Source organism: Hibiscus syriacus, unplaced genomic scaffold (genome assembly GCF_006381635.1).
Source record: "Hibiscus syriacus cultivar Baekdansim isolate YM2019G1 unplaced genomic scaffold, ASM638163v2 tig00009009_pilon, whole genome shotgun sequence".
Classification (NCBI taxonomy): domain Eukaryota; kingdom Viridiplantae; phylum Streptophyta; class Magnoliopsida; order Malvales; family Malvaceae; genus Hibiscus; species Hibiscus syriacus.
In genome coordinates, this window is record NW_024062181.1 from 846,661 (window position 1) to 872,500 (window position 25,840).

The following is a 25,840-nucleotide window of genomic DNA, read 5'->3' on the forward strand; positions in this document are numbered from 1 at the left end:
GACTAGAAATCATAGTTTCCTTCTTTGGGGAACCAAGGCTATTGCTTACCCTTCTAATATTCAAAATGAACCAAAAAAAATTTAAAAACATATATTTATCAATCTTAATTGATTCACACATGAATCGTAGGATTTTACACTTATTTTTGGACCGACTCGAATTTCACATCTTTGGCTAATTTAAGGCTAACCCACCATAAATAAGAAAAAACCCTAAATGATTTTAGTAGAAAATTATGCAATCCGGAGAGAGAGAGAGAGAGAAATGGAAGTTGAAACATAAGTTCAGGACATGTCAAGGGAATTGGCCACAAATGGAATCTACTGATAAGGTGGGGATTTTGTACCATGAGAGTCCCTGCAAATTCATTCATCTCTTCAAATGTTGCCTTTACTCGATTCGTCTCCTACATCACTTTAATGCCCATACAAACAAAAACCCTAATCTCTTTAATGCCAATGCCTAAATGTAGACTAATGGAGGCCACTCTCTGTGCCTTGCTGAATCCTAAAGGAAGGTCTTGGTTTAATTTAATGTACCCCAAAGATGTAAGCCTCCATTAATGGATATCTACACTGAGCTACTATGGGACAATGTTAAAATCCCATCAAAGGTTAAATTAAGTTTTCGATAATATACAAGAACATATTTGTTCATAAATTTTCTTAAGCTATTAACAATGTATATATATCATGTAGACACATTACTTAAACTCGAATCAAAATAATATATATATTTTTAATCATTAAGACTGATCAATAATTTATATATATTTAAGATGCTCTATGGGACCCTACCCTTGATAGGTCTTCTACAATGAGCATATGAATAAAGGTTAAAAAGAGAGGTGGAAAAGGAGCACCCCACCAATTATGAACTATTCATGTGTCAACCACCATTCCATCATGAGCTATAGGGCTGGATGAAGCTTCTGGAGAGGTGATAAGCTTGTGTGCTTCGGCATTGTCGGTTTGACATTGTATCTTCTCGAAGCCATACAACCAGGCGAGGGCGAAGCCATCATGAATGGCCCAAAGCTTTGTTTCGAGGATGGTAGAAGGACCAACAAGCTTATTAAAGCCAACAAGGAGCCGACCTTCATTGCAGCGGATGAGTCCACCGATCGTTCCCACGGTAGTCGAGCAGTTGAGGGCACCACCAGTGTTAAGGGTCACCCAACTCTCTTCAATAGCTTTCCATTGTATGACTTCATGTTATAAATAAATGTAAGAGAAGGGTGGGTCATAAAAAACAGTGTCCAATATTAGAAGTTTCACTTAAAAAATATTTCCTTAAACTATTCATTGGTTCAGTCTCATTGGGATTCATTCTTGTATTTGACATTAAAATTTTGAAATTTAACATATTATATTTATTTAATTAAGAAAATATATATTGGTTATACCTAGTATACTTTTTAATTAATTTTATTAAAAGAATTAACATTATCTTATTTTAGAGATTTTCTTAAAGTTTTGAGGTAAATATGACGAGTGAATGTAGAAGAATATATCTGTATTTTATTTTTTTTAAGTGAAATCAAATTTATGAAATTTGATTCAGGTAGAATTGATATATTTATTCGAGTTTATGTTTAAATTTAAATGTAATTATTTATAATATGATGGTACTTATTAATTTTAATTTAAATGGCTCTCTCTAATCATATACATACATACACACACAATTTTTAACATGTGGGAGTAAGACTAGTAATGTTATAAATCAAATAAGTTTTAAAATTATGGAGTATAATATACCTATAATGTGATTTTTAAAAGAATTTATTTTGAGAAAAAATATTTATGGAAGTATAAAACAATTGAATAATTAATAAAAAGATATAATTTGAAAATAGTTGTAGTATGAGGACTAAATTAAATAAAATGAAAAGTTAAGAGACTAAATAAAGTTTCATAGGTATTCTATACTAATAAAGGAACATGTGATTCAAATTTACCTATAATTATTTCTTTATTAGTTTGAGCACGAACAGAGTTAGAATAACAGTTTAAGGGGACAAAGTATAATTAATTATAAAAATAATAAGAATAAAATATAATTAATTATAAAAAATAGATATTAAAAAAAATAAATTCAACATTTATTCATGTATATATGACGAGTGAATAATTATTTATTTATGATGATTTAATGTAATATTTATAATTATTTGATATCATGTTAAATTGAACCGCACCCCATAAACTTTCTTTCACTCTCAACGAACTGTACAGTTGGAGCTGTACATTTTAATAATTCAGTTCGAGGCTGAGACCCCCACTTTCGTCTTTCTCTTTCATTCTCTCTAAATTTAGATATTAAGAAACAAAAACATTTTGAAATCTTTTCCCCTGTTTATTGTTAAACCAGACAATCCCTGCTGCGTTGCTTTCCTTATACTTCAAATGGTTCAGAACTTCATCTCTCAATGACAATTAACTCTTTTTTGTTAGCTTGACCCGACCGCCATTGATGAAGCTTATCAAAGCTTTAAAAATCTTCTGAAGCTGTTGAGACTTAAATTTGGGTTGAATTAACCAAGTGGGTGTTTTTTATTTTCAAGGAATCGAACTGGGTACTTTTTAGAGTTTCGAATTTGGGTCGTTTTGCTGTTGTTGTTGTTCTTCTTCATTCCGCCATGGAGTTAAACGCGGGGGCGGCTGGAACTGGACCGCATAAGACGGCTTCGGAGAGGGACGAAGTGGCGGCACTCGAATCGCTGCAATTTACCGACGAAATCCGCCGTTTGATGTCGGCTCCGGCGACCGATAACGCGAGTTCCTTCACGGCTCTGCTTGAACTTCCGGCTCCCCAAGCCGTTCAGCTCATTCACTCACCGGACTCGGCTAAGCTTACTGCTGCTCCAGCTCCGGCTCCGAACGTTGATGATTTCAAAGGCAGCTTTCATTATCCTTTTAATAGTGGGTTAATCGAACGAGCGGCGAGGTTCTCTGTGTTCACCGGAGATGGTAACATCAACGAAGATAACAAAAGCAACTCGCCTGAACCGACGTCGTACAATTCAAGCGCCAGTCTCCAGAAACCGGTGAAGAGTGAGCCGGCGGAGACCGAGTCATCTCAGCCGTTAGTTTCTGATCCAACGGTGGAGAACCGGCGTAACAAGAGAAAAGACCGAGAAAAGGTGAAAAATTATGATATCAGCTTTTTGGGTGTTTCCATTTTTGGTAAATTTTGATCAAATTAGCTGATAAATTTGTTTTTTGAGATTTTCAGGTGAAAGGGTCGACAAAGAAAAGCAAAACCGCGGCGAAAGAGAGCTCCGACGATGCTGAGAAGTTGCCTTACGTTCACGTTAGAGCTCGCCGGGGACAAGCCACGGATAGCCATAGCTTGGCTGAGAGAGTAATTCACTAATTTTGATGATTGGATCCTTAATCAGTTTGCTTGTTAGTATTAGTTTATTTGTCTTTATGAAGCTAATAATATTTGTTTTTAGGCAAGGAGAGAGAAGATTAATGCACGTATGAAGCTCCTACAGGAGTTGGTACCCGGATGCGGTAAGGTCAGTTCACTGGGATTATTAGGTTCGTTAATGATTTGATTATGATTATGACTATGATTATGTGATTAAGCTAGGAATATCTGTTTAAATGGGTACACAAAAAGTGGATTACATCTTCAGATTATATTTCTTTAGTAATGGTTTATGTACTTTGTCACCTTTTTGCACAAAAGCGGGTTACTTTTTGCAACAACAAAAAAGCTCAGCTGGTGTACCATGGCACTTTGATAATTTTAATGCTTTAGCCCTTCTTCCTTTCTTTGCTGTTTTAGATTTTATAGCTCTGATCTAATCTTTCCGAATTGATGTCTCGGGCGTTGAATTATCTTCGGAAAGGATAGGTATTGGTAAAACGAAAGGAAATTTTTAGTTAGGTGGAATGCTAGCTGGATATTACCATGAAGTGTTTTATGAACTTGTCCGGTGGCTTGCTTGATTAGATGTCTTCATGGGGTATCGGGGTCCCATTTCATTGATGTACAACAGTTGCCAACTTCTCTTGCAAGTTAGGCATCCATACTCTTATGGGATAACAAGATAAAAGATCACAAAAGGAAATGCCTTTTATATGCCAAATGGTAGCCTAACTATACGAGTACATGATGTGATAGTGCATGGGAAATTAGTTTAATTGTGCCAAACTTAATCTTGATCATACCTTAATCGTTGAGAAGACGTTTTCGACAATTGAAAATGGGGTCCAAGTCATTTTCTTCAAGATGTGACCACAATTCAGTGTAAATTAGATGATCAGAGCTGTAGATAACCTTTCCTTTCTAGGACCACATGTCATGATCTCCTCATAATTTGAAAAGGATCGGCGATGCCTAACCGTTAAAAAGAATATTATTGATGTTAATGACTTACAGTCAATCCCTTGGGAGACTGGAAATCTATTGCTTCTGGATAGGTTAATGTTTATGTTTCGAGGAAATCACTTTGGAACTCATCTATCTGCGTGCCATGAATATGTATTCAAGTTAAACTTGTATGGCTATTGGGAAAGTTCAACTTTTCAAACAATCTGATGTTGACTTGTAGTTTGAATTTCATTATAGAATCATTGAATTCACATAGGACCTTTTCTGATTTGCGGACGAAATACCATGTGCTGCAGATCTCGGGCATGGCGTTAGTGTTGGATGAAATCATCAATCATGTGCAGTCCCTACAGCGTCAAGTGGAGGTGAGATGTTACTCTGTAGTAAGGGTCTTGTTATGGAGATTTTCCGTCTTCTGCAACCCTCACATCGTTGATTTTTCTCTTGGTTCTTATTGTGAACATCCCAATAGGCTGGCATGTTTCGTTTTGCGCTTTATGCTTTGGTTTCGACACAGTATCTTCCACTCCCTCGGTCTGAATCTACTTATCATGTTTCGTTGGTTGCAGTTCTTATCAATGAGACTCGCTGCAGTTAACCCGGGAATTGATTTCAACCTCGATAGCGTATTCACAGCAGAAGCAAGTATCAACACCTTTTTCATATGTTTCTAGTCTAGAGTCAGAACTTGAAAGCACTTTCCACAAATCTTCCATTTCACGTGACAAATAGCTCTGCAAAACTATGTTGCTCTAACTCTTCATTTTCTTGAATCGGTTATGTGGTTGTTCGTCGAGTTTATCTTCTGAATGAAACACGATAATTATTGATTTGGATTACTCGAAGACTTGAACTGACATGTTTGATCATCTTTTAATGTGTAGAATGGATCTTTAATGGACAGTAACTTCCCCGGCATGGTCATGCCTATGATGTGGCCCGAGGTTCAACTCAACGGAAACAGACAACAGTATCCACCGCAACTGCATTTCAATGCATTGCAACAGTCTGTTTGGGGAAAAGAGGAAGTCTGCAATAATTACATAACTCCGGAGAACTCGCTTTTAAGCTACGACTCCTCAGGAAATTCAGGTAGAAAAGAAACAAACTTTATTTGCTCCATAAACTATCATCATTCTTATAATGCCAAGTAACTTGTGAACGAGACTTTGTTTTATATCACGATTTTGTTGCAGCACCGTTGCATTCGAATCGATTGAAAATGGAGCTATGAAGCGCGAAAGAAGCTTGAAACAGTTAGATTTATGATCGTTCTACTGATAGCTACCATTGTATATATACTATACTATATCAAATATTAGAAATTAGTAGGGAATAGAGGAGAGGCCTCACCATATACTCTTTTGGTTTCCATGTGGTTTGTTTAGCTGAGTCAGATGGAAACCTCCTATTTCTCAGGACCGGAGACGAGAAACGTCGGTATGCTGTTATTAAATATATATGTTATGCTAACTTGGAGTCATTCAATCGAATACTTGGATTGAGGTTGATTGATTCATACTTTAAAATCACAGAACGAACTATGATGATTCAAACTATTATGGAAATCTGCCTTCTTTTGTTCTATATTTTACCGTCATCTTCTTTCATTGATAAACTTCACTTGTTGGTTTGCTACCCAAGTTGATATGTTAGTTTGATATTGATAACTATTATGGAAAACAATGCTAAACTGCTGCCCAAAATTAAGAGGGCCTAAAAAACAATTTTACCCCAAATTTAACCCCTTTATTTATTATATCATAATGTTCGATTACCGAGATAAAGACTAGGGATGGGCATGGGATCTGACCCGATCGGGTCAAGTTTTTTTTTAAAATTCGGATTCAGGTCGGGTCGGATTTTTTAAAGGTGATGTTTGGGTCGGGTTCGGGTTCATGATGAAAAATACCTGACTCGATTTGACTCGAAAAAATATAATTTTATCTTATATTTTTAAGAATAATTGCAATAATACCCTTCCATATATTAATTTTTTTTCAATTAAATCACTCTTTTATTGAATAAAAAAATATTTTTATTATTTCGGATTGGGTCGGGTTCGGATTTTATCTAAAAAAGTCGGGTCGGGTTCAGGTTGGGTGGAGGGTATATATTTTTCGGATCGAATGAATGATGTAAAACTTTCGGATCGGATCGGGTCTGCCGAAACCTGAACCATGCCCATCCCTAAATTAAAGACATTGAAAGCTGCCCAAAATTTTAAAAGAGACCACCCTTAATTAAATCTTCTGTATTTTTTAATCTGAAAATTAAAAAAAGAAAGAGAGAGAATGACAATTACAACATTGATTAAGATGCTGCTTCCATTGTCTTTTTATTCGAAGTTAATTTTGTTTGAATAATTATGTTATACAATAAGACAGCAGTTTCCATTACCGTTTTAGGGTAAACTACATAAGATAACATTGAACTTTAGGTAATGTATCGTTTATACCATTAGATTTTCAATTACTCTAATTATAGCATTGAGTTTTGGTTTTGACTTCAATTATACCGTTAGACTGGTAAAATTCAAACGATGCGAGGACAAAGATAAAAAGACATCGTTTTGGTGTGATTATTGACACAAAAAAAGGTGGTTTAGATATTAATTTTTAGGTACATATCGATTTTGGTTTGGATGTTGTTCTAGTTTATAGTTGGGAGGAAGAATCGGTTGTTAGCAAGTTCGACTTTCTGTGAACACACTTAGTGACGGTCCACTAAGAGAAATTGAGACAGGGCTCGATTCTCATTGAGACAACATGGTCCGAGTCAGGTTTTTCCAAAACTTTAAAGCTGGGCTAGTGCTGACGACGATAGTCGTGGTTAGTCCACACAAGGATCGGAATCCAAAATAGCTTTTAGATTATCAGTTTACAAGAGAGAGAAACAAGTTATAGGGGTTGAGTCTTGTAGACTATAACAGACAGATAAACGAAGTGAATATATTCTGATGATCAGATGGAATTGAGGTAAAACTGAAGTATGAGGTTGTTTTTACAAAAGTTTTCTTATCTCAATTTATTTTAACCTCTTAAACGTGGATTTGATGTCCAATTTTTCCCACAACAAAGATAAATTTTATTAATAAATGCAATATCGGCTCAAAGGCGAAAATTTTGCCCATAGTTTTTTTTTTGAAAAGGGACGTTATGTATATTATTAGAAGTTTTAGCTGACCCTATTCCCATATGTAATGGGATAAAGGGGAGGTAGGGTAGTAGGCTGCCCCCAACACCAGGTTGAGAGCAGCTTCCGTGTAAGACCTCCGGCAGTCAGAATTATGAATTGCCCACCATGAGACTCGATCCCACGACCACAAGGTTTAAAATAGCTAAACAAACACAACAAAACAAAGAATTAGGATCTCGATAAAAAACCTCTTTAAACCTAAGTAGAGGAAAAAGAGTACCCGACACCAGTGCCATTATAACATACAACTCACTAACGAACCAGCAAAAACAAGCTGTTACAAAAGAACCATAAAAAAAATCACCAAAATCAACCAGCAAAAATTTGCCCTTAGTTGCTTCAAAGAAGCTTCTATAAACCCTAAACACGACGACTAAATTAATTTCTTCAATTTCTAAGTGCCCTTTTCCACAAAGCAATCATAATTCAGAATACCTTAATAAAATGGAGTATGAAATTACTGCATTACCTGGAAGATGAGATTGCAGATTCGAAGAAATTACGAGAATGTCCAGAGAATCCGAAGAACATGTCACGAACCAACCCAACAGAAACTTACAGCAAGTTGGTGATTGAAGACAGCTGCTTTGGCCACCAAATTCGACCCTTTCTTCTCATTTTTCAATCCATTAAATAACAAACAACTTGTTAATTGTCTGCATGGAAATTATGGATTTGATTATAATATAGATTTAGATATTTCTTGTTTTTTTTAAATAATATTAATGATAAATTTATTATTATGAATTAATTTTAAAGAAAGTCGAAGGGTTATAAGTTTGATATGTGGAGTTTTTTTGATGAAACAAACGTTAGATTTAGGTTCAGGAGATTGAAAATGAGTGAACTAGAAATTTTAGGGCCCAATGGTCATTGGTAGTTGACAATTAGCGACGACCGTATGTAGGGGACGTTGGTAAGATTCGTGGGTTCAATTAGTATTTTATCTAAAGTTTAAGGGTTAAATTGATATTTTATCTCATGTTTAGGATGGGTAAATTACATAGATCATCATGAACTGTACTTTCTCTCCTATTTAACTCATCTTACTTTCAATTTTTTCAGTTTGCTCACTTTACTTTATACATTGGAAAAATTTGGTCACTATATTGTTATCTATCTAATATTGTTAACGCCAACCACCGTTGACCACCGTAGATGGTGGTCGTTTGGTCTCAAATTTCATGGATCACTTCACCTCGACCCCCTGATTCATAATCTGGTGGTTATTTTACCGGAAAATATCCCAAACCCCGTGAATATGGATTGAAACGTTCCGGCTTCCTCACTTTCAATAAAAAAATCGTGGACTTCGGAGCAAGTTCCTATAAAATGGAGATCGGTTTCGGGCTCACGGTGTCGAGGTGAAGTGACCCATGAAATTTGAGACCGAATGACCACCATCTACGGTGGTCGATGGTGGTCTGCTTTAACGACATTAGAGAGATAATGGCTGAGTAACCAAAATTTTTCAATGTATAAAGTTCAGTTAGCAATTTAGAAAAATTGAAAGTACAGTGAGCAAAATAGGAGACATAGTAAAGTACAGTGATGAACTGTGTAATTTAGCCTTAAATAAAAATTGGAAAATTTACACAACTTGTTGTTTTTTTATTCATTTTTTATTTAAAAAATTCCAAAAAGGAATAAAAATTCTAAAGAAACAAAATAGTACAAAGCCAACCAGAATTGAAAAACTTTTCTAGTCCTCTCACGTTCATACTTTTTTGTTTCTTTTTATTATATATATGCTTGAAGTCTAAATTTCTATAAAAATAAAAGATGTAAACATTAAGTACTAACTATATTATTATATCAATTATTTAACTGATTTGAGTATGAAAAGTGTAATCTTTTTAATAGTCTAGTGACTGTGGGTGTAGTTTACCCAAAATAAAATAGCAAACTTTGTGCTTAACTGATACTAATGGCTAACCATTGAAAGCTTTTATGTCGTCTTCTAAGGCCAAAGGGCCTACTTTCTGCAACTATTAGTCTATTACAAGTGGAGGAACACCCCACGTTCCGTAGGTGATGAAATGTATTATATATACCTATGGACACCGGCACTTCATCTCTTCAAATCACTTCCAAACACTTTGCCTTTAGTTTCAGTTCGAAGCAGCAACTTCATCTTCTTCAATGCAGAATCAATTATTTATGACATCATCACCAAATTGAGCTCCCCTCTTGTGCAGCAACTTGGCTTGTGGTGGAATTTCAAAGACGACCTTGAGGACCTCGAAAGCATTGTGTCTGCAATCAAAACTGTGCTTCTTGACGCCGAAGAGCGATCTACAAGTAACATTCCTGTCAAGCACTTCCTTGAAAAGCTGAAAGATGCGCTTTATGATGCCGATGACCTTTTGGATGATATCCATACTGAAGCTTTGAGGAAAGATCTGCTGAGTGGGAACAAGCTGACGAAAGAGGTACGCGTTTTCTTTTCAAGCTCAAACCAGGTTACTTATGGTCTCAAAATGGGAAGTAAAATCAAGGCCATTAAGGCCAGTTTAAGTACCATTCAAAATCAGACCAAGTTGTTAAAATTAGTACCGCGTGAGTATCCTATGGAGACGCCTTTCATGGCCAAAAGGAGGCAGCAGACGCACTCTTTTGTGCCTAAAGATAAAATAATAGGGAGGGACGATGATAAAGCAGCTCTTCTGAAACTCTTATTAGAGTTTGACAGTGAAGAGAATGTTCATATCACTCCAATCGTGGGGTTCGGAGGGTTAGGCAAGACTGCATTGGCACAGTTGATCTATAATGATGAAATGGTTAAAAATCAGTTTAAGTTGAGGATGTGGGTATGTGTCTCAGATGTTTTTGATGTGAAAACAATAGTTGCAAACATTATTAAATCTGTGACTAACCATGCACCAGATCAAAATCTCGAAATGGATCAACTGCAGAAACAACTTCGAGGTGAAATTAATAGGAGAAAATATTTGCTTGTTTTGGATGACATTTGGAACGAGGACAGGGAACGATGGGTTAGCTTAAAGAATTTACTGATAGGTGGGGATAAAGGAAGTAGGATAATAATAACTACTCGCTCTCACAAGGTAGCAAAGTTAACTAGTAAATGCCAACCCCATGTTCTTAAAGGCTTGTCTGAAGATGATTCTTGGTCGTTGTTCAAAGATATAGCATTTGAGCAAAGATCTGCAGACTTGACAAATTCAGGCTTTGTGGAGATAGGAAAGCAGATTTCAGAAATGTGTCGTGGAGTTCCTTTAGTCATAAAGACTATAGCTGGTACCTTATCTTTTATAGAAACCCAGAATGAGTGGCTTTCTTTTAAAGATAATGAACTTGCTAGAATATCCCAAAAAGATGATGAAATTCTATCTACACTTAAGTTGAGTTATGATCATCTCCCATCTCATTTGAAGAATTGTTTTGCTTATTGTAGATTATACCCAAAAGATCATAAAATTGTTGTGAAAACACTTGTTCAATTTTGGATTGCACAAGGCTTTGTAAACCAATCAACTTCGAGTCAACCACTTGAAGATATTGGGTTTGGGTATTTTAAAGGTCTAGTTGAAAGAAATATTTTTCAAGAGGTAGAAGAAGATGAATTCCGGGGAATGGTATGTAAAATGCATGATTTTATGCATGATCTAGCTGAATCAGTAGCGGGTAGAGAAGGCAGTCTTTTAAATTCAAATTCAAGTACAAGTGAACTTGATGAGAATTGTCGTCACTTATCTGTCGATTTTTCATTAATTCCTTTGCAAAAGGGAAAGAAGTTGCGAACTTTGTTGAAATTCTCGAACAAGAAAGTTGTAAATATGAGTGATGCGAGTTGGAATTGGATAGTTTCAGATTGTAGATGCTTGCGTGTCTTGGAATTGTATGATTTAAATCTTTTTAGTGTCCCAGGCTTCATTAAAAAGTTGAAACATTTGAGGTACCTTGATCTCTCTTGGAATCCCCATCTTTTTTTCATCCCCAAGAGCATTTGCAAGATGCAAAATCTGCAAGTGCTGAAAGTTGAGTTTTGTTACATGCTTGAAAGATTGCCAAAGAAGATTGAAAAATTGGTGAATCTCACCCATCTTTCGTGTGCTGGTTGTTGGGGGTTAACTCATATGCCTAGTGGAATAGGGAAGCTGACTTTGCTTCAGACATTAAGCATGTTTGTTGTGGATAAAGACGGTGCCCATGGTGCAGCAGCAGCAGATCTAAGTGAATTGGGTGGCCTTAACAGCTTAAGGGGAGAGCTAATAATAAAAAACTTGGGATTCGTGACAAATGCAGGAGACAAGTTCAAAGCTGCAAAGTTGAAAGAGAAGCAACATCTGCAATCATTGGTTTTAGAATGGAGAGGTGTTATCAGTGATGATGGCAAAGAAGACCATGATGATGAAGAGAAGTCACTAAAGGACCTCGAGCCCCATCCTAATTTGAAGAAGCTCCATTTGAGAGGATGGAGGGGCAATGCCAAGTTTCCAAGTTGGTTTTCTTTGCTCACAAATCTGGTGGATATTCGAATAAAGGGTCCAAGCAAATTTAAACATATCCCTTCCTTTGCTCGATTGCCTCATCTTCAACGGTTAAAGATTTCCAGGTTGACTGAGCTGGAGTACATGGAAGATAATGGCCCTAGTGGAGGACAAGCAGATTCAGAATCATTCTTCCCGTCGCTTAAGCTTCTTCACCTCAAGGAATGCCCAAATATGAAGAGTTGGTGGAGGAACAGTCCGATCGATGATGATAAGGATGACGATAAGGATAGAACATCATCAACCATGGCATTCCCTTGTCTTTCCAGTTTATGCATTAAAAATTGCCCTTTGAGTTCAATGCCGTTGTATCCAACAGTCGACGATGAGCTGATCTTGGTGAATACCAGTTCAAGGCCATTAAAGTGTACCATTCGGATGAGCAGCACTGTTACGACGCCATCAAGTTCAAACTTTTTTGTTCCTTTCTCCAAATTGAAATCTTTCGAAGCGGAGAATATCGAAGAACTGGACCACGACATGCTAGAAGAGTGCCTGGAAAATATGACTTCCCTTAAAAGGTGGGGTATTGGTTCTTGCAGTTGGCTCAAGTCATTATCTGGGTTGTTGCAACAGATGAACGGTCTCACAAGTTTAAAGATAAAAGATTGCAAGGAGCTTGATATAGAGGGCATGCAGTGGGAACCCCTTAAGAATCTCTCTGGTTTGGAGATCGATAATATTCCGCAGCTCGTGTCTCTCCCCCTTTGGCTTCAACATCTGGATCAACTGAAAACATTAGAAATCCAGAATTGCAATGGATTGAGGTCACTCTTTCCTGGCTTCCAACATCTCACTTCCCTCGAAAAGCTTCGAATAATCGACTGCAAGGAGCTGGAGTTTTCTGCAGATGGCATTCAAAAATTCGAAGATTATACGAGCCTACGCCATATATGCCTGGAAAGTATTCCAAAGTGTCAGCATCTTCCGGAGTGGCTTCAATATGTGACAAATTTGAAAGAGCTTCATCTCAAATTTTTGCCCGGTTTAACATCATTTCCGGATGACCTGCGTTGCCTAACCAGTTTGGAACAGCTACATATGATACACATTTCCAAGTTGCCCAATTCGCTTCAGATTACTCACATTCCTCGCATTTGGGTGGATTGTGTGAGTACCCTCCTCTCCTTTCAATCATCCATCTATCCACTTTTACAACAACATATTGGGTTTTCTATTTTCAAGCTGTGAATACATCTCTTGTCTACTATCTTCAGGTTCAGGTACAATAGCTTCCGAAGCACATTCGAGTACTTCAGGAATTTATATGCAGAAAAAGAGGAGGTTGTTTATCTAATTGCTTTAAACTTTCAATTCATAATAATCTCAGAAGTAACTGCAATCATCTAATAATTAATGTTCCTTTTTGTCAGCATGAGCTTAATGGAAGACATACATTCTTCAAGAGGTTGATCCATTCCTCAGCAGAGGACATCAAGATTTCTGAAAGAGGGGTTATACGAGCAAGGCCTTCGAGTCGTCCATGTTTGATGTACAGGGGAAGAAGAGCTAAGGGAGCATATATGCATTTTCATGACTAGGGACATTATTATGTATGCAATATGCAGATTGTTCATACTAGGTGTGCAAAACTGAGCCTGCAACAATTATGAGATCGGTTGGGCTTTTATCATTCTTTGTACTATGATCTTAATAGTGGAATTTTCTCTGGGCAAGGCCCCGCAGATGTAGGTGTGACACCGAACTGCGTAACCAATGTGTTCGTGTTCTTGCGCATTTAGTGCTTGTTACAGCAACTAAAAGGATAACTATCAACCAGTCATGCACTTTCAACAAGTGTTTCTATATTTTGATCCGGATCAATCTCATAAGGATAATCTCTTAGCAGCTTGAAACTGTGCCAAATCTTCCAAAGTGAAGTCCTCAGCTGCCAACTTGCCTGCACCATTGCACCAATAGTTCCCACTTTCCACGATTAAGGCAAGCACGCAACACCGAACTAGGGGCCAAGACCACGTTACCGTCATTAATGGGAGGCTACTGAGTTGGCGGAGCAGGGACCGGTACCTTATATGGTTTAAGAAGGGAGACATAAAAAACATTGTGAAGCTTGCAATCGGATGGGAGGTCTAGCTGATTAGCCACTTCCGAACTGTGCTGGCTCATCATCATCATCAACCATACTCGGATCACCATAACAGACACCATTAATGCCACTAACTTTATAGAGTTCCGCAGTTTACATTCAATGATGAGATTGTTAATCAGACACATATGCAATTATTATTTTTCGTAGGGAATTTTTTATTGAAAATTCAAGTTTGGGTTGAATTTAACTTGCAATCCTTCACTGAATATTTTTTTATAAATATATTCCACCATACACAAATCTTTACCAGCACTTTGAAGTGATATAAAATTTATTCTACTATAATGGGATTAAAAGCACAAGGAAAACAAGTGTCGGCAAATATTCATCCATTAGCGACACTAATGGTCAACCCGTCCGGAAGCTTTTTTCTGGCATCCGCCTCGCCAGTTCATCCGACGATTCTGACTATCAGTAAAGCTTTTACCAGCGGGTTTTCCCTTTTACCGACGCTTATAAACGCCGGTAAAAAAATGAATTACACTATAGTACTTACTGACAAATATGTAAGACTAATAAGCCGACGAAGGAATGTCGTCAATGGCATACATATCTATTTCCTGCACTCGCCAGGATGCTTGTGATCACAATGCTCACATAATGCCTAACTAAGAGCTCTCGATGAACCTCCAAAATTAACCATGGAGCTATTCTACTTCCTGGACTGACTAGATCGAGAACCATGTCGAACACTGCCATTGAATCTAGAATACCCTGACTGTACTGAAGAATCCACTATCCAAATCGACCAAGTTAACGTCTACCACTCGATACAGTTCAGCTGTAGATTCCTTGACAACCTTGGTCTTCATGATCATCATAATTCATATCCAAAATCCTTTGCTCCAAAATTAACCATGGAGCTATTCTACTTCCTGGACTGACTAGATCGAGAACCACGTCGAACACTGCCATTGAATCTAGAATACCCTGACTGTACTGAAGAATCCACTATCCAAATCGACCAAGTTAACGTCTACCACTCGATACAGTTCAGCTGTAGATTCCTTGACAACCTTGGTCTTCATGATCATCATAATTCATATCCAAAATCCTTTGCTCCAAAATTAACCATGGAGCTATTCTACTTCCTGGACTGACTAGATCGAGAACCACGTCGAACACTGCCATTGAATCTAGAATACCCTGACTGTACTGAAGAATCCACTATCCAAATCGACCAAGTTAACGTCTACCACTCGATACAGTTCAGCTGTAGATTCCTTGACAACCTTGGTCTTCATGATCATCATAATTCATATCCAAAATCCTTTGCTCCAAAATTAACCATGGAGCTATTCTACTTCCTGGACTGACTAGATCGAGAACCACGTCGAACACTGCCATTGAATCTAGAATACCCTGACTGTACTGAAGAATCCACTATCCAAATCGACCAAGTTAACGTCTACCACTCGATACAGTTCAGCTGTAGATTCCTTGACAACCTTGGTCTTCATGATCATCATAATCATATCCAAAATCCTTTGCTCCAAAATTAACCATGGAGCTATTCTACTTCCTGGACTGACTAGATCGAGAACCACGTCGAACACTGCCATTGAATCTAGAATACCCTGACTGTACTGAAGAATCCACTATCCAAATCGACCAAGTTAACGTCTACCACTCGATACAGTTCAGCTGTAGATTCCTTGACAACCTTGGTCTTCATGATCATCATAATTACATTCTTCCAACTACTGATGCAGAAATGACGTTAGAGAGTAATGATCGTATTTCTCCCTAACAATCAACATCGTAAGTTCAAGTTTCGATCATGAAAGCAAAATCTTCATTAAGGACCTCCTGAAAACATTCTCAAGGGAAGACACAAAATTCTCGACATTTAATGTCATCAACACTATGCACATGAGGCGACAAACCACCCGATCACATATTCACAAACATATTTTTATTTACATACGATGAAGCATTTTCATATGAATTAATCTAACACAAGACAAAACGAGTGTGAGAAGTGACAGGTGATCCAAGAAAATTCCTATAAAATAAAACATTCATATAAAGGCAATGCGTATTAAATTAAGAGAAAATTCATCCAATCAGACGACAGACTAAATTTATTGAATTAAATTAAAATTATGACTAAATTGATAAAATGTGAGTAAAGAGGACTAAAAGCGTATTTGTATAAAATTGCTTAAATACCACGTCAACATTTTTGAAAAACGTTAATTGCCAATGACTTGATTGATAGCATCTTAATAGTTTAAGAGTCTGACTAAAAAAATAGTTTGATGTTTAAAATAGAATCGACCCGTAATTTAGTGAATATATGGGTAGTTTATCCTTTTTAGATAAATAAATTTAAACCCTAAATTTTAGATAAAATATCAATTTAAACCTTACACTTTAGATAAAAATCAATTTAACCCCTAGATCCAATCTTAGTCCCTACCGTTAGCCATTGATAGGTGGTTTATTTAGTTATTATTTAGTCTTTAATTTGCTCTTTTAGTTGTTGGTTTTTGTGGCTGATTTGTTTGTTTTGATTCATTTTCTGGGTAGGATATTAGATTCTGGAAATTGCACTAAAAGTATAGAATTCTGCTGTTTTTTATTTTATTTTCGGAATCAAGGCTGGATTAGTGGGTATGACTCTGGGAATGACACATCTGATGTGGCATTGAGTCAACAGCTTCCAGAAGGTTCAGTCAACGCTTTTGGAAAGATGAACGGATTAGCCGTGTTTTTGAAATTCTAATTCAAGATTATCTCATGATTTTAGGATTTTAGTTTGAATGTTTTCAAGAATTGTCTTTAAGAATTATATCTTGTTTTTAGAAATTATCTTTTCATTATTTTTAGGGATTTGGAAAGCTATAAATACCTCTCAGGGAAAGCTTGAAAACATATTCAAATTTCATTCTTCTTATTTACTCTCGGGTTTTATAAAAGTTCTTTTTCTTTATTTTCAAAGCTTTTATTTTTTTATTTTATTTTTTAGATGCTAATTATGATTGTCATACTTAGCTAATTTCTACATAAGTCAAGAGCTGAAGCGAGACTCAATTCCGATTGTGAAGATTGAAAAACACCTAAAATAACTTTGGGTTATTTTGTAAATTTTTTGGAGAAATAGGATTGGTAATCGACCTATCCTTTAAAATCAAAACGCTTTTAAATCAAAAAGTCGACGTTGGTTTGGATGTTATTTTGGTTTATAGTTGGGAGGAAGAATCGGTTGGTAGCAAGTTCGACTTCTTGTGAACACACTTAGTGGTGGTTCGCTAAGTGAAATTGAGATAGGACTCGATTCTCATTGAGGCAACATAGTCCGAGTCGAGTTTTTCCAAAACTTTAAGTTGAGGTGGTGTTGGCCACGATAGTCGTGGTTGGTCCACACAAGGACTGGAATCCAAAAATAACTTTTGGATTATCGTTTACAAGAGAGAGAAACTAGTTATAGGGGTCCAACGCTGTAGACTATAAACGACATATAACCGAAGTGAAAATCTATTATGATGATCAAATGGAATTGAGGCAAAGCTGAAGTCTGATGCTGTTTTTATAAAAGTTTTCTTATCTCAATTTATTTTAAATTTATTTATTTATCTTATCCTTGTCTCTTATCTCAAACAATGTAAAATCTCTCATTCTAATCTCATCTTTATCCAAATCCCTATCTTTACTCATCTTTATCCATATCTAAAATCAGAGAGTCCACAACTACAAAAACTCCAAAGTCCCTGTGGACTGACCCTGCTTCTCTTTACTTCTCTTTTACTTTATTTATTTTCAAGAAGGAATTATTTGACAATATAACGACACTTGTCAACCATCATTATCGATCACTGTAGGCTACTGCCGTTGACGACCGAGGGACCCTAAAAATTCAATTCCACTCTGTTTTGAACTCTTAAACGATTTTTTTTTTGAAAAGGGACGTTCTGTATATTATTTGTACAACTAAACAAACACAACAAGACAAATGATTAGGGTCTCGTTAAAAAATCTCCTTAAACCTAAGTGGAGGAAAAAGAGTACCCGACACCAATGCCATTATAACAGACAGCTCACCAATGAACCAGCAAAAACAAGCTGTTACAAAAGAACCATAACAAAAATCACCAAAAACAACCAGCAAAAAATTGCCCATAGTTGCTTCAAAGAAGCTTCTATAATCACCAGATTACACCCTTAGTGAAATAAAACAAAATACAAATGAAACACTATGGTCACCGCTACCACAAATTTTAATTTCCTTTAAAATTCAGAGCAAGCAGGGGACTCCATAAATATAGCCTATAATCTTTAATTTTCTTTAAAATTAAACAGCAATAATAAATTTACCATTAATATTCTTTTGAAAATAAGGGCATTAGAAATCTAATAATCAAATTTATAAAATACTTGTTTATAATGATATAGATTTAGATAATTATAATTCATAAAATCTTTACAAAATTAAATTAGGATTAGTGGTTGGCTAAAGCATTACAAATTCATCAATAAATAACATCAAAAACACAACAACTAAATTAACTTCTTCAACCAATAACCAGTTGGTCTAATGAGATGAGACATTAAATCCCTTAAGCAAGGTCAGGGGTTCGAATTATGACGTTTGCGAATGGAGCAAACTGGGTTGGGAGAGTCGCCCTTGCCTCTATAGTACCCGATCTGGATTAGTCGGTCAATAGATCGGATACCAGTGATTAATTCAAAAAAAATTCTTCAATTTCTAAGTGCCCTTTTCCACAAAGCAATCATAATTCAGAATACCTTAATAAAATGGAATATGAAAATACTGCATTACTAAGGCTGTAAAAAAACTGACCCGACCTGCAAAACTGACTGAAACTGACTCGAGTTAAAACTGTTTTTGACATGTACTGTGGCAATCCGAAACCGACTCGAGTCGGAATTGGTGTTGACCTGAACTCGATTTGGACATGGAAATTGTGGATCCGAACCCGACTTGCATCCGACCTGAACCCGAATTAAACCAAAAATATGATACTCAAACCCGAACTGCGTCTGACTAATATGAACTTGAATCCGAGATTGACCTGGTAAATAACTGGTATTACCCGACCTGTTTTCAACCTGACCTGTTTTCAACCTAACTTGTTTTTAACCTGACATGTTTTTAACCTGACCTGTAAATGATCCGACTTGTTAATGATATGATCTGATATTTACCTGACTTATATATTACCATGGACGAAATTATAAGATTTTAATAAAATTATGAGTTTTTTAGTTTATGATGTAATTAAAAAATTAATATGATTACTTTTTAAATTTTATAATAAAATATTTATTATGATAATTAAATTAATAAATAGACCTATTATATAAAATTATTTAATAAAATTAATAAAATTATTTAAATGTAAATTAGATAAAACATGATTAATAATGCAAAGTAAAATTAATATAGTTTAATTTATATAAATTATATAGTTTAATTTATATAAAGAAAAAATAATATTAATAATGAAAGTATTTATTATGTAATATATATTAACGTTTTACATTATTAATATAAATAATTTTGGCAATACATTAGTTTACATAGGCCCAATACATAAGCTCACTCTTTTGTTACAAATATATATATGCATTAGTGCTAGTCCATTTACATTATGGTTTATGGTTTAGTGTTTCGAGTTTATGATTTAAAATTTAGGGTTTACGATTTACAGTTTCTATAAACTATATACATTATTACTTTATATAGTTTATGTATAGTGTTTCTATAAACTATATAAGTAATTTATTTTATATAGTTTATATATATTTATATATACTATACATATATTGTAACACCCCAATTTAGGGGCTAAAATTAAGAAATTATAAAGCGGTGGATTTAATTTGGTATTTTAAAAGAAATAGGGGATTAAATTATAAATTTTTAAAGTTGGCAGACCGTTTTATGAAGTGCAGGAAGTTCAGTGACTAAACTCTTGGTTTAGCCAATTTCCTATAGGAGAGAATTATAAACTCTCCCCCGTGCGCAGAATCAGAAAATTTTCTAGTTTTCCCTCTCCAACAACCCAACTTCCAACTCCGATCTACTCGCCGTCCGACCTCCAAACGACGAGCCGAAATCACCATCGTGTTCGTTGTCAATCGAGGAACAAAACCCCTCAAACCTTTCGTCGTGAATAATCGCCGTTCGTCGTGAATTTCAGTCGGAAGTATCGTCGGTAATAACTCGGTTTTAGTTGGTTTTTCATCGATTCACGACGATCGGGTCATCCGTTTACGACACCTCCCGCACCATCGTGTTCGTTGCATCGTTCTGAGTTCGCCGGTGTCATCCTTGATCTCCATTGACGGCGGCGCGTGAGGAGGTGAAGCGGTCAAAGTTTCCGATTCGTTGAAATCGAGCTCTCCGCCGTTCAAAATTTTGAACCGAGCTTTGTAAGTATCTCAAAATCGCTTAAAATAATTTTTAGGAATTTTTCCGGGAATTTTCCGATATCAGGGCACTTTTCACGCGCCCCCACGCGCCGCCACTGCGCGTGGGGAAGACAAAAGTGACCGGTTTGACCGGTTTTGGTGGATAGTTGACCGGTTTGACCGGTCATAACCCGACCCGACCCGTTTACCCGACCAGTTGACCCGACCCGACCCGTTGACCGTTGACCCGCGTTGACCACTGTTGACCAAAACTTTGACCGGCTTTGACCGGGCATTAAACGACCTTTGACTTCGACCGAGTATACCTATCCTGATATTTTTCGACGTTCCAAATCCGATTCCGCTATCCGTTTTTAAAAATTTGAACCCGAAGACCTCGAAATTTCCGGTCAAACCCGTTGACTTTGATTTTGACCGAATATTCCAAATTTCCGAAAAGTCATATTTTATGCTTTCGACGTCCTGAATCCGAATCCGAAGTCCGTTTCGCCAAATTCGAACCCGGTAAGCCGTCTTTCACTGATTTATCACCCGATTCGATTCGTTTATCGTAATTAAGCTCCGTTTCTGATATAATTTATGTTGATATGTATCTGAGGAATTATTGGAAGTTGAATTGAAGATCAAAGGCGTTCGAATGGAATTTTTATGGTCGATCAGTATTGCACGGAAATCGAGGTAATACTTTACTACCTCTTTATGCTTTATGGAACATGTGAATATTGGTAAATGCATGAATAAGATAATGTTGGTCACTTTGGGGGAGTTGAATAATTTATTCACTCGATATGAATGTGGTAGAAATTCTGTAACTGAATACGGATCGAATGACTAATATAAGAGATTGAAAGATTGTTAGAATTAAATTACAAGTTTGTGAATAGTGATAAAGAAATCAGACATGGATTTGTAAATTATTTTATATCATCAAAGGTTAAATGTTAAAGGTACTTGGATGGGAAATTATGAGAATACTTCGGTATGGTAAAAACGAAATTACCCTTATATTGGAAATTGACAAGAATTGTCTCTGGAAGTGGATTAATAAATCTGAAAAGAATTATTGATCTGCTAAAACTATTGATGTGCATAAGAAATGTTAGTTTTACTTGGAAATTATGGAGAACCGGTTTTTAACCCCAAGAAGGTTTATGCAAGATACTAGAAGTGTGTTAAGGGAATTATTTCAAGATCAGAGATTGTTCAAGAAAGCAATTAATCATAGGATCTCTAAATTATATTATTTTCGTTAAGTGCTAATATCGAACTTATCTGGTTAAGAAATTACAGAAATGCCTTAAGAGGTAGAATAGTCTGAGATGACTCTGAATGAGAAAATACTTAGAGGATTCGTACTTAACTCGATTAAGTACGGATTTAATTGCTAAGATCCCGACTTAGTGCAGGAAAATTTATGATATTCCGTTTGTAAAGTCTGAGAAGACACTTGACCTGAAAATATTCGAATAATGAGTAAATACTTGAAGAGTAATTTATCGGGGGTATTCTGCTGTCAGAATTGTTCGAAAGGACTGAAGTAAATGATAAGATTGAATTAAATAATAAGATCGGATGGAAGGAAAAGATTGAAATACCGTAGATCTGTAAAATGACCAAAATACCCCTGTAATAGAAATAACTCAAGAATATCACCAAGCTCAGGAATGATTGGATATCCTCGAGCTCTGAAAGGAATGGAATAAAACTGAACACCAAAATTACCAAAATACCCTTTTGGCCTATATTAAGTAAATGCCTTGGATTAATTAAGGAATCCAAATAAGCATAGGTATTGGACTACCTTTAAAAGTTATGGATCATAACTTAAGTGAGCCGATCAACCTTAATAATATGTCAGTACCTGAACGACATAGATATTACTTGAATTCGTGTTCGTATTCTCAAGTTTGGCTCAATGATAAATTTTGGAAGTATTCAACTCAGCTCAACTCTAGATCGTATTCAGTATTAAGAATTGGACGTTTGTTCGACAATCAACCACGAAGACCAAATTGAATGGGATGGAAGTACAACATTTATCTGAAATTCAGGAACGTTTGAATTACTCTGGAAAATCCTGAAGTAACTGGAATGAAGATGACTGCTAAATGAAATAGGTAACCTCAATGACTGAGGATTTAGTAAGTGATTTGGACAAGTCTGGAAACTCTGATGAGTTTACGAAGTGTACAATTACAATGGGTTATGAACAAATTAATCAAGTACGTCAGCATTTCATGATATTGTGGAAGTGTGGAAATGAAATAAAGACATTGGAAGATCTATTCAACGATGATCCGAAAATGGTCTATGGACAAGAATTGTGGTATTAAAGAGTAAATACCCTGGAAGAACAATGAATTGACCAATCGACAGGCATTAGCTCTGGGAACTATTCATGTAAGAGTTGTCTGATAATCCGATCAACCGACATAGAATATAAATGTCCTGAACCTTCATTTCTTCCTTATCAGCTCAAGTCACATTATGAATACTGATGATTCTGTCAGTTATTGAACTCTTTCAATAGTGATTCTGAATTCCGATATTCTATCGGTATACTAAAGATCCGTGTTCCCCTACTTGTTAAGATTATCCAATATCTTTGAATACTATCTGTAAATTCTGGTGTGTTCCCTACTCACATGAATATTTTACCTGATTTTCGATTTGATTTCTGACATGGATTCTGATCTGATACTTGACTTGGATTCTGATCTGTTACTTGACCTGATTTTTGATATGATACTTGACCTGATTTATATTTTGATTTTTGATATATCCGTTTACGGACGGACATATTTTACTTGGGGGGTAATATTGGAGGAAGTATACCTGGAGGCTCCTCGGCTATGTGCTCAGGGCCTTATTTACCGGTTCCTCGGCTGTGTGCTCAGGGCCAACTGGACTTGATGGTGGGTGTATAGTTCTGGGGAACCTACACAATTTGGACTTGTTGGATGGGGTATATATATATATATATATATATATATATATATATATATGTTTTAAAAAGATATGAAAAGTTACATGGTTTTTGGGAACACACTAGAAAACCTATTCTGATCTCCTGAACCTAGACATCCGAAATATTTCCATCTGAAATGAATACTATTTGTTTTACATGCGATATCAATGGACCTCAGATCAACATAAAGATCTGTAAATATCTGAACCAATAAGGAAAATATGTTTATCTGTATCTGCACGTTTTTCAGCATCATCTGGTAGTTCTGTATTACTGAGCTTTTCGAAGCTCACTCTATTACTCACCTTTTCAGGTTAAAAGAATTGTGCATCTATCGACTTCAGTAAGGGAGTTCTTCTGGCGTTGTTGCAGAGAATGGTACATGTGATTAGGGGGCATGTAATTGTATTTTTATTTACACTCGAGTCTGAAAATCTGTTTTATTTCTGCACACTGACAAATGATTTTATAAGTTTACATGTTCTGATAAAAAGTTTTAAATTTTTCGCTATTTTTACAGTGGGTCGCTCCGATGGCCCTAATGTGACTTCCAGGATAGGATCGGGTTACCCGCATCGGTCTGGGGGGGTTACATATATAGTTTATATATACTATACATGGTTTATACATACATATTATATAAAATTATTTAATAATTTAATAAAATTATTTAAATATAAATTATATAAAACATGATTAATTAGGTGTTAAATAATTAGTATGTTACATTGCATATTATATGGTTCATAAATAGTAGTACATGTCATATTAATTTCATTTGCATAATTAATATTTTAGTTGCATGTTAGGTTAATTCACATTAATAGCCCATTTATTTTGTTGTTATGAATAAGTAATAATAAAACTAAAAAACAAATCCGTTTGCAATAGTGATAGTCCATTTACATTAGTTTACATAGGCCCAATACATAAACCCACTCTTTTATTACAAATATATATGCATTAGTGCTAGTCCATTTATATTATGGTTTATGGTTTAATGTTTATAATTTATGGTTTAGGGTTTAGGGTTTAGTGTTTCTATAAACTATATATTTTATTATTTTATATAGTTTATGCATAGTGTTTTTATAAACTATATAAGTAATATATTTTATATAGTTTATATATATATATGTTTATATATATATATAGTTTATATATACTATACATGGTTTATACATACATATTATATTAATATTTTATATTATAATTTATATCTTAAATTAGTCTCAAATTTAAAATATTTTAATAGAATCTTAAAAGAGTAAATATTGCATCAATTAGATTCCTATGCTAATCTAATCATTAAATGATATTTTGATATAATATAAATATGGTAAATTTTAAATTTAACATGTGAAAAAAATAATTTTTTAATTTTGTGGTCTAACCGTGCGTAGTGACTAATTGACAACACGCATGAATATTTTAGAAAATATATACCGAAAATAAGGGATGAATATTATGACTTTTAAAAGATTATAACAAATTTCAGAAGTTATGAAATTAAATTATATTTAAATTATTTAAGAATTTAAATTTTTAAAAATACGATACTCTTAGACATTCCTCGATCTATTTCTACTAAAATGAAAAAGGAAAAGAAAAGAAAAATCACGTTTACACAAAATAATCTTTGACTAATTTAAATCGACTTGCGTCGTATACTTACCTTTGGTAGATGGAGGATTTTCTGCATATTCAAAACCTCGAACTCAATACCTATTTAAATGATATCAAATACCAATGTCATTGTGCAGTGTTTGAAGCTTTTTGAATCACTTGGTAGACAAGCAAGGACAGGTAATGCATGAAAAGCTTATTATGTTGCATTTATATATTAATATTACATTATTTAATAAGAGTACACCATATTCCCATACAACTTGGAAATGACGATTCTCGATTTTTGCCCCCTTAATGGGTTAAGATGTAGGTACAAATTAAAAGGTTATACACCTTAATTTTCATTAGGGTTTATGGTTTAATGTTTATAGTTTAAAGTTTAGGGTTTAAGGTTTATGATTTAAGATTTAAGGTTTCTATAAACCTATATACTTTATTACTTTATATAGTTTATGTACAATGTTTCTATAAACTATATAAGTAATTTACTTTATATAGTTTATATATATATAGGTTATATATATATATATATAGTTTATATATACTATACATAATTTATACATACATGTACTATAAACTACATATATAGTTTAGAGATTAGGGTTTAGGGTTAACATTTTAAGGTTTACGATTTAGGGTTTAGGGTTTTATAAACTATATATTTTGTTATTTTA

General features: G+C 35.1%; 2 protein-coding genes across 3 annotated transcripts; both read left to right on the forward strand.

Moving 5' to 3' along the window:
* Positions 1–2,254: 2,254 nt before the first annotated feature.
* On the forward strand, positions 2,255–5,940 carry LOC120202890 (transcription factor bHLH48-like). 2 transcript variants are annotated; one of them, XM_039203243.1, is made up of 7 exons: positions 2,256–3,146; positions 3,239–3,367; positions 3,462–3,527; positions 4,645–4,713; positions 4,918–4,989; positions 5,233–5,440; positions 5,545–5,940. In XM_039203243.1, exons 1-7 carry the CDS (start codon positions 2,643–2,645, stop codon positions 5,580–5,582), a joined length of 1,086 nt encoding a protein of 361 aa, XP_039059174.1. In that variant the 5' UTR covers positions 2,256–2,642; the 3' UTR covers positions 5,583–5,940. The 2 variants fall into 2 exon arrangements, with proteins under 2 accessions (XP_039059173.1, XP_039059174.1); XM_039203242.1 differs by lacking the exon at positions 5,545–5,940 and having other exon boundaries at positions 2,255–3,146; positions 5,233–5,535.
* A 3,645-nt stretch (positions 5,941–9,585) lies between these two features.
* Positions 9,586–14,059, forward strand: LOC120202763 (putative disease resistance protein RGA1). Its single transcript, XM_039203141.1, has 2 exons — positions 9,586–13,170; positions 13,278–14,059. Exons 1-2 carry the CDS (start codon positions 9,586–9,588, stop codon positions 13,290–13,292), a joined length of 3,600 nt encoding a protein of 1,199 aa, XP_039059072.1. The 3' UTR covers positions 13,293–14,059.
* Positions 14,060–25,840: the final 11,781 nt, after the last annotated feature.